The 9,922-nt window shown below is 45.9% G+C and overlaps 1 protein-coding gene across 7 annotated transcripts in view; it reads right to left on the reverse strand.

Annotated features, from left to right (window-relative positions):
- The window catches only part of SMG6 (SMG6 nonsense mediated mRNA decay factor), a 243,592-nt gene that overhangs the window by 128,934 nt on the left and 104,736 nt on the right, over window positions 1-9,922 (reverse strand). For 6 of the 7 annotated variants that reach the window (XR_012425112.1, XR_012425113.1, XM_005582468.5 and 3 more), the window contains one exon: window positions 446-562. Coding sequence is in view for 4 of the 7 variants with exons in the window: in XM_005582468.5 (XP_005582525.3) it covers window positions 446-562 (117 nt within the window). In the remaining 3 variants the exon portion in view is untranslated. Of the gene's footprint in view, window positions 1-445; window positions 563-6,810; window positions 6,858-9,922 lie in introns of all 7 variants that reach the window. The other variant, XR_012425114.1, reaches the window with a different exon arrangement.

A 9,922-nucleotide genomic window follows, 5' to 3' on the forward strand; every position in this document is an offset into this window, starting at 1 on the left:
GCTGTCTCAACCTAAGGGCTAAGAATAGCACCTGCTCTATCTGGTCAAGTGAGTCTCCCATGACGGCCGGTCCACGGTGGTTACAGAACTCACCAGGTACCACACAAAGATAAAGGGGAAAACACAACATCGATTATGGAAACTAACTTTTCTGGTTTCCTGAAGATGCAGGAACATGCAGCAGCTTATAGGTACAGTGAAAATTCTAACTACTAAAGAAGAAAAAAGGGAGGAAAGAGTCTACAAAAAGAAGAGGGCCTTAGAGGCAATCAGACTGTAAAAGGAAATGGGACTAGTTAGGCAGGCAAAAGGAAGAGGGGCATGTAGGTAAAAGGAAGAATGGAGACTACAGGGAGAAGACACCGAGAAAGCAGCAAGGCACTGTGAGGTCTGACAAGGTCAGGCAACTGGAAAGCCCACCAGGCCGGGGACTCCTCCTGCTTACCTTTGGCGGACTCCTTAAGTAAGTAGGTGCAGCGGCGGACCAGTAGAGAAAACATGGCCAAGCCCAGAGCTGCAGCTTGTTCCTGGATCACAGAGCGGCACTCCTCTGAGAAGCAGTCTGAGGAGAAGCAAATGAAACTCTCAGCACCCCAGGGGGACAAGGGCTACTTTTCCCTGCCTTACAAGATGCACATCACTGGCCATGTTACCGACCTTCCTTTTCCTCACTGAAGACTAGGGATAGTAATATTCCCCTCTCAGAGTGGTCATAAGGCCAAGTACAGACTCATGTGAAGCACTTACCACGAGGTCTGGCATATGGATATGTGTTCAATAATCTGATAAGGGTCACCTCTGTCAATTCTACATCACAACAACAGTTACCTCAAGAAGGGCAGTCTGAGCTGGAGCTGCATGGTCTCTGCCTTTAGCTACCTACTGATAATGTAAAGCTATCGTAACAAGAAGTCAGATTTAAGTAACTCAGTCTCTCTAGTGTGTAACTAACAGGAGCATAGTCATCAATTAAGATTGGAAAAATACACATTTAAAAATGATCTTCTTGAATCACCAAACTTTAGTCCCATCCTTACCTTCTCCATGACCCTCCTCCTAAGAAAACACACATGACACAATCTACTTTCATGGAATGAGTTAATTTTATGCAGAACAGTGCTTGGCACATAATAAGCACTTAATCAGTGTTGGCTTTTGTTTTCACAAATTCCTTCCCCTAGCGCTAAAAAATAAATCTGGCTCCCAATCCCAGTACCCTCTTTCCGTTACTTTTTCAGCCTGGCTAACTAACTTCCTTCTGGCTCCAGGTCACTGAAAGGAGCCACCTTGTTGGTGGGCAGAATTACTCTTTGGTGGCAGCTATGTGACATACTCCCAAAAGCCTGCCTGTACCTACTCTTCATCAGTGGCCTTCTCCGAAAGCCACGTCATCTGAACTCGAGAGGAGCTGGTGACACACAGAAGGCAGCAGTCGACCACACAGCCTCCGAGGAGACTCCACATACCCACAGGAGACAGAATCAGGGGCCAGGCTCACTAGCTCTGGCAGCAGCTAATCTGTTAATTCCCTCTCTATTACAGGAGAACTCTCAGAATCTCCAAGTGCTAAAAGGATAATCAGCTAAATGTCTGATCTCTGTCCCTGCCTGTATTTTAACCTCAATAGCCAAGGGGAGCCCTCTCATCAGCTCACCAGTCTTGTCAGTGGGGCCTCACTGAAACTGTTACTCCAAGAGACATTACCCAACCACAGTGATTCCTTACCATCTTTGCCCCAGGAGCAAGTATGACTGGAGTACACAAAGCCAGCCCCAAATCACTTCTGAAAGTACTGGGCATAAGAAGGAACAGGCTGCTGCTCAGAAGGGCCCAACAAACGAAGAGCATCAGGGTAGTCATTCTTTGATTGTGGCTTTCCCACCATCCTTGCAGATGCCCACTGGTCCCAGATGTCACCCTCTGACTTTCCAACTCAACTGTGGCAGGCAGTTAAGGAAGTGGTAACAATCCATGTGAGTAGAATAGACCAGTCTCATCATTCCTGTCCTGTTAAGGCCCTAAACCTCTGTTAGAAAGAAAACAAGTATCCAAGAGCCAAGAAGAGGGAGGATGGAAAGCAGGAAAGGGGAAGATATGTAAGTTGTCAAGAAAAGTTAGCAACTTCTCCCCTTCACCCTCCCCACAGGCAGCAGCACTGTCAGTACCGCCCAGCTCAGTCCAGGCCATTGCCACGCCCAGACAACACCCTGCCTCTAACTAGCAACAGAGCTGGGAAGAAGGGAGTAAGTCCAGAACAGAGGGAGCTGGGAGAGGACAAGTGGAGGCCACATCCTGGCAACCGACACCGAATAAACATTAGTGCCCCCTCATCAACTGAGCAGAAGTTACCTGCACTCAGAAGGCTGGAAGGGATGAAGTGGGGTGTCCTGGCTCCAAGAGACTGGCATTTTGTGAAGCACAGGCTACAATAAGACACTCTCATGAGCTTGGACAGAGACAAGACAGGGGAGGTTTCTTTCAGCGAGCCTAGTTCTATATTTATGACAAACGGCAATCTCAGGCTAGACTGTCTCTCAGAGTTCCAGATGGGGGGCTAGGGCTCAGAGGGGAGAATGGACTGCTTAAGAACAATGGGATCTGTGGTCTTGGTGGACTCCAGGTTGGCTCCTTTTCTAAAGGCTCCTGCAATAAGGTCTGGAGACCAGGCAAGGTAGCAACAGCTGGAGTCTCTTGGGTATAGATCTGAAAGTGCTCAGCCACCTCCCAGGCAGCAGCTAGAAGGCAGCTTCATGACTGCTCTGTCCTTTGTGATGGTTATGTCACCTCGACTCCCCATCCCCTAATCCCCTCCTAAAGAAAGGCTTGAAATAACACTGCCTGCTTATGTGTCTGGTCCATCTGATGTGGTGTGTTAACCAGTAACTGTTCTGCCGTAATCAAGCAGATGGAGATTTCACAAACAATCGAGGGGGTCAGACCTCTGACTGGCCATGTTACCTGGAGCACCTCCTGGAAGGCCTGCCCTTCTCCATGGCTCAGTGGTACCTCAAGCATATAGTGAGCGTGTAGAATGTGCCAGACTGTGTACTAGGTATGATGGAGCACACGGCTACAAGTAAAACATGCTCTCTGCAATCTTTCAATAGGGTAAAGAAAACTGTTATTTATCCAAGTAACCACGGCAACCTGCATCCAGCGCCTCAAGTGAGACAAGCACTAAGTGCACAGCATCTTCCTGGGCTGCTCTCGGCCTCATGCAGGCTTCCACAGGCTAGAAACCGCAAGACACCACTCCCTGAAAGCATTCACCGTTACACAGTGGGTAGGAAAACAGCATCTAGATTCCCAGAGTCCACCCACTTTGGGGCTAGACCTAGGAAACTGGCCCTAGTCTGATGAATGCCCATATATATCCCTAGGGTTGGGCTAGGCCAAGCCAACAAGTGATGCGGGGTGGGGGAGGAAAAGGCATTGTTTGCCTTGGTATTCGCCTGGGTTCCTCTGGCTTTGTGTCAGGTAGCAGGAGCATGACAGGAGCTGAGGAACTCATTAACACTGTGAAACAGCCTTTCCCCTTCTTTCCAAAAGTAGAGACTTGCTCAAGGGTTTCGGGTAAGGGTTTTGGCTAAGGAAGTCAGACGGAAATATTTCTTACTAAGAAAGTCACCTGAGGTCTGAACTTGGTTTCGCCCCTTCCCACATGTGGGCAGGTGACCACAGCTCCTATTATTCCTATGGCCAAATACCTGCTCGGACAGAAATATTCTTCTTGCTCCTATGTAATGGGGAGACTTTCTCATTTTTCTGAGAATATATTCATGGAAAACATAAACCAACTGTCGTCAAAGTTGCATGAAATCAGGAAATGGAGCGGCCGGGAGAAGGCTGCCATGTGGCCGGATGTTATGTATTTCTAATTAGTGCTATACATCTTTCAACAGCAAGTGTCCTTCTGCTGGGAAACACAACACACTGCCCTTGTTATTGTAACTGTCAGAGAAGTGCTTAAACAGATAATCTCCAGGAAAAGTGATAAACATGTCCCCTCTCCCACCAGTACGTGTGCAACGGCGCTGCCAAAGCAAAGCTGTGCCTGACAGCTCCAGGATGGCAAGGCATCCTCCTGCAGGAAATGGGAGCGAGGCAGGAGGGGTGCAGAGGGAAGAGCAGGGGATGGGAGGCAGGCCCACCTGCCTGGGCCCTCTAAGCCAAGCCAAGGGATGGTGGCTCAGAACCACTGCTTCTGATCAATTCTAGTGTTTTCGTCAGGGAGAGATTTGAAGGAAACCAGTACCAGTGGGACGGAGTTCGGTTGGTCACAGAAAAATCTGGCAGCGATGGAACTATCATACCTCGCCTGGTGCACACAGCCAGCTTCCTGGCAGGAGCATAGGAAGAGTAATGAAGAGAAGACGCAGAATGGATGACACATGAGTCTAATGCTCTGACAGCAGCAGAAGGGATTCTGAGGGCACTGGGGTCCATGAGCCATTCTAGCACAGAGAACCAACTATCTGCCTAGATGCTTCACTAACAGCTGGAGAAAAATGCAGGCAAGACCACTTATTCACCAATTCCCTCCCCACTGTCTCCTCCCAAAGAAAGGAAATGAATGGTCAGTCACCTCCAAACTAACACCACCTGGAGGCAATTTGTTGGCCCTTATCTTTCCGACATAAGGCTGCTTTTCTCATGAGTCAGTTACCAGTCAGACACAAGGCTGGCACAGTTCCTGAGCAGCCCACCAAAACCTCCTTGTCTACAGGAAGTGGGCAGTGAGAGCATCTTTCAACTGCTGCTGCTTGAGCCACAGAGTTCCCTGTGGCAGCTGCTAGCTGAAGAGGAGGCAGAGGAAGCAGTCGCTGCATAGGAACCGGACAAGAGCAAAATCTCAGAGCAGAAGCAGAGATGTCTTTTCATCATGTCATTCCCTGAGGAGAAGAACGAATGAGTCAGCAGAATCAGGCACTAATACACCCAAGCGAATTATTCATGCACAATGGCAAACAGAGGCGACTGAGTGTAAAGCAAGTCATAACACTTTCCTAAACTGATACAGTCAAGTGACATGGTGTGAATATTTGTCCCCACCCAAATCTCATGTCGAATTGTAATCCCCAGTGCCGGAGATGGGGCCTGGTGGGAGGTGTCTGGATGGTGGGGTGCATCCCTCAGGACTTGGGTGCTGTCTTTGTGGTAGTGACTGAAATCTTGCGAGATCTGGTCTTTGAAAAGTAGGTGGCACTGCCCTACTCTTTGCTCCAGCTTTCGCCATGTAAAGTGCCTGCTCCCCTTTCGCCTTCTGCCATAGTTGTAGGCTTCCTTAGGCCTCTCTAGAAGCCGAAATGCTTCCTGTACAACCTGCAGAACCATAAGCCAGTGAAACCTCTTTACTTTATAAATGATACAGTCTTAGGTATTTGTTTAGAGCAATGCAAGAACAGCCTAGTGCACGAAGACAAGACAGAAGAAGGTGGAAGGCAATTTCCTTCCTAGGAGCCCTCCCTGTCAGTGTTCTCTTTGGATTTTCTTCCAAAGCTCTTCTGAAAGTAGGGAGATGTGGAGGCAAAGGAAATCCCAATCTCCTAACTAAATGACTTCTCCCATTAATTCCGAAAACACGTGAGTGCCCAATTGTGGAGGATATAAAGGAAAGTAGGATCCTGCCTGCAAGAAGATGATAATCTAATAAAGAAGACAGGAAGCATACATACATACTCAAGTAACTATAATTCAAGACAATGTACTACATATCATAAGGAAGATGGAAGTAAGATGTTTCTGTCACCAGAGGGAAAGGAAATCATTTCAGCTAGTATGTAACAGAGAGGGTTTCATGGAAGAGACTTTTGTTTTTGAGACAGATTCTCACTTTGTCGTCCTGACTGGAGTGCAAGTGGTGCGACTGTGGCTCACTGCAACCTCTGCCTCCTGGGTTCAAGCAATTCTCCCACCTCAGCCTCCCAAGTAGCTGGAATTACAGGCATGCACAGTTTCACCATGTTGGCCAGGCTGGTCTCGAACTCCTGGCCTCAAGTGATCCACCTGCCTCAGTCTCCCAAAGTGCTGGGATTACAGGCGTGAGCCACCATGCTCGGCCAGAAGAGACCACTTCTAAGCTGGGCTGGAAGAGACGAACAATGATGGAGTTGGTGGACGCAGGGGGGACCACATGTACTACTTGAGTCATGAAAGTAGTGTGTGTGCTGTGCTCTGCCTGGAACCACAAAGTATAGGGCCTGCAATGCCAGAAGAGGAACATGAACCTGACTCACAGTGAGGGAGCACTCACTGAAGGTTCTTGAATGAAGCAATGAGTGAATATTTTATAAAGATCATCTAGCTAAAGCATTTAGGAACTAATTAGGGTAGCTGGAAAAAGCTAACAATGAGGGAGACCAGTTGGGAAGCTAAAAGAGCATGAACTTGTTTGAAGCAAGATAAATTACATGTAAAGCACTTCATAAAGTTTATAATGCCAAGTAAGTGTAACATCTTTCTTATAATAAAGGTAGAAGAGGGAATGAAAAGGAGTGCATAGATAGGAAAATTACTGCAGAAAGAAAATCAAAAGAGGCCAGTCATGGTGGCTCACGCCTGTAATCCCAGCACTTTGGGATGCCGAGGCCGGAGGACTTCTTGAGAGCCCAGTAGTTGAAGACCAGCCTGGGCAACAGAGTAAGACGCTGTCTCTACCAAAAGAAAGAAAAAAAAAAAAATCCAAAGAGGCTGGAGATAATGCTGCTGAGGCGGGTAGGAGGGGGTGAAGACTGCTGGAGCAGGTCAAAGACTCACGGATCTCAGCAGGTTCCAGAGGATCCTGAAAACTCAAGAAGAGTAACAACTCACCAAACAAGATCCGAGAAAGGGGGCAGAAACTCAGGACTGCAAAACACCTGGAAGGAGAGAGGTATGTGTCAAGGAGTCCCCAGGCTCCCTCCCTCTTGGCTCCGGGCCAAGTCCTGTCTTTCCAGAACAAAGACACTTCAGGGGGTCAGAAATACTTGAGGAAGACCTAGCAAGAGAAGGCCTGGGAAGTCTGAACGGGCGCTCCCTGTGGAAGCCATTAGATATTCGGCACTTCATTTGTTTCCAATTCTTGTATGAGTACAGCTCCAGGCTGTGGGGTGAGAGGCTCCTCTCTGACGTAATCAGGAAGCAGCTGCAAAATTAAGGAATCCCTCATGACATCATAAAAAGGGTCGATGGTTTACTGGGGAAAGTATAAAAATTAATTACATATTCCCAAATGACACCCTTCCCCTAAATCTGTACACACACTCTCCCACCTCCACACATTCTCTCATCAACATCCAGAAGCCACCTCAACGGACAGGGTACAAAAGGGCAAACAAAACCCAGAGAAGGTTCTTTGATGCACCCACACTGTCTGCCCACCTATTTGGAACTTAACAAGCAATACCTTGTCCTGGAATTTTTATTCATAGAGTAGGTTTCCTCAACAGAATTCTAAGCCCCTTGAGGGCAAGAGCTATGTCAAGACTTCACATCCTTGGGAAATCAGCAACATAAAGAGGTTCCAGAAGCGTTTACGGCTCATAACAGTAGGCACACGTGCCTCTCTCACTTGTGTATCTAACTATGAATGACATGATTCCACTGTGGCCAGACATAATAACTAAGACATTTTGAGACCTATGTTGGGCAAAGAATATTTATATATATTCTATCAAAGTTTTACAAAAGGATTGCCTAACTATTATTCTCCTTTTTGACATTTGAGGAAACTGGCTCAGAGAGGCTAAACGAGCTGCCCAAAACAAGGCTAGAAAGTGCCAGAGCTGGGATCTGAATCCAGTTCTGTCTGCTCTCATGCCCACGTTGTTTGCGTATCTGATTTTCAAATGCCTGTGACTCAAGCTTCACACTCCCACTGTTCCTCTCTCCTTTGCTATGAACATGAAAAGCTCAGACTACTCCAACCACAGTGCTGCATAAGGAGCTCAGAGATGATGACGCTGTGGAAAGCCAAAATGAAAAACATGACATCATTTACAACAGTAACAAAGAAAATGAAATACTCAGGTAGAAGTCTAAAAGAACGTACGGAAACGCTACGCTAAAAATCTGAAAATGCTGATGAAAATCAAAGACAAAGCTGGGCACGGCGGCTCATGACTGTAAACCCAGTACTTCAGGAAGCTGAGGCGGGCAGATGACCTGAGGTCAGGAGTTTGAGACCAGCCTGGCCAACATGGTGAAACCCCATCTCTACTAAAAATACAAAAAAAAAAAAATTAGCCGGGCGTGGTGGCGTGTGCCTGTAATCCCAGCTACTCAGGAGGCTGAGGCAGGAGCAGGGGAATCGCTTGAATCCAGGAGGCGGAGGTGGCAGTGAGCCAAGAGTGCGTCATTGCACTTCAGCCTGGGTGACAGAACAAGACTCTGTCTCAAAAAACAAAACCCAGAAAATAAAAGGCAATCGAAAAACTGGGGAGGGTTACCATGTTCCTGAACTGAAAAACTCAGCATTGTAGAGATGTCAGTTAATTGTTTAATGCAACTGCTATCAAAATCTTAGGAAGATTTTATGTAGATAATAGATCTATACATTTAATGCAATAGCCATCAAAATCTTAGGAATGTTTTATGTAGATAAAACAAGCTTACTATAAAGCTTATCTGGAAAAGCAAAGGTTGTAGAACAATTCAAACAATTTTGAAAAAGAATAAAGTGGGAGAAATCGTTCTTCCTGATATTAAGTTAATGAAGAAAGGGGCTGGGCATGGTGGTTCATGCCTATAATCTCAGCAATCGGGGAGACCAAGGCAGGACTGCTTGAGATCAGGAGACTAATGTAAACAACATAGCAAGACCCCATCTCTACTAAAATAAAATTAAAAGGAGGAAGAGCTTTTCAACAAATGGTACTGAAGCAATTAGACATCCGTATGCAAAACAAACAAACAAACAAAACCTTGACCTAACTTTCACACTTATACATAAATTATCTCATAATAGATCAAAGACTTATATATAAAACACAGGACCATAAAACTCTTAGAAAAAAATGGAAGAAAATCTTCAGGACCTAGGAATAAGAGTTCTAAGACTTACTGCCAAAAGTACAATCCATAAAAGGAAAAACTGATATACTGGATTTCATAAAAATTAAAAACTTTTGCACTGCAAAAGACCCTATAAGAAGATGAAAAGGCAAATGATAGGCTAGGAAAATCTATTTGCAAACCACATATCTGCCAAAGAACTAGTAACCAGATTATATACAAAACTCTTAAAACCCGGCCAGGCGCGGTGGCTCACGCCTATAATTCCAGCATGTTGGGAGGCCAAGGTGGGAGAACTGCTTGAGCCCAGGAGTTTGAGACCAGCCCTGGCAACATAGCAAGACTGTGTCTCTAAAAAAATAATTTTAATTAGCTGGATGTGGTAACATTCGCCTGCAGTCCCAGCTACTTGGGAGGCAGAAGTGGGAGGATCACTTGAGCCTGGGAGGTCAAGGCTGCAGTGACCCGTGACAGTGCCGCTGCACTCCAGTCTGGGTGACAGAGACCCTGTCTCAAAAAAACAACACATAAAGAAAAATAAACACAAACCAAAAAACAAACAAACAAAAAAAAACCTCTCAAAACTTAACAGTAAGGAAACAATACATTTAGAAAATGGGCAAAAAGACAATCAGATATTTCATCAAAGAGGATATACAAACAGAAAATAAGCACAAGCAAAGATGTTCAATATAATTAGCCATTAGGGTAACGGAAAATAAAACTATAATGAGATCTCATTACATATCTATCAGAATGGCTAAAATAAAAAACAGTACCACCTCCAAATATTGGTAAGGATGCTGGGAAATCGGATCACACGTACATTGCTGACGGAATGTAAAATGGTATAGCTGCCCTGGAAAATAGTTTGGCAGTTTCTTCTAAAACTAAAAATGCACTTATGATATGATCCAGCAGTTGAACTCTG

Source organism: Macaca fascicularis, chromosome 16 (genome assembly GCF_037993035.2).
Source record: "Macaca fascicularis isolate 582-1 chromosome 16, T2T-MFA8v1.1".
NCBI classification, from domain to species: Eukaryota; Metazoa; Chordata; class Mammalia; order Primates; family Cercopithecidae; genus Macaca; species Macaca fascicularis.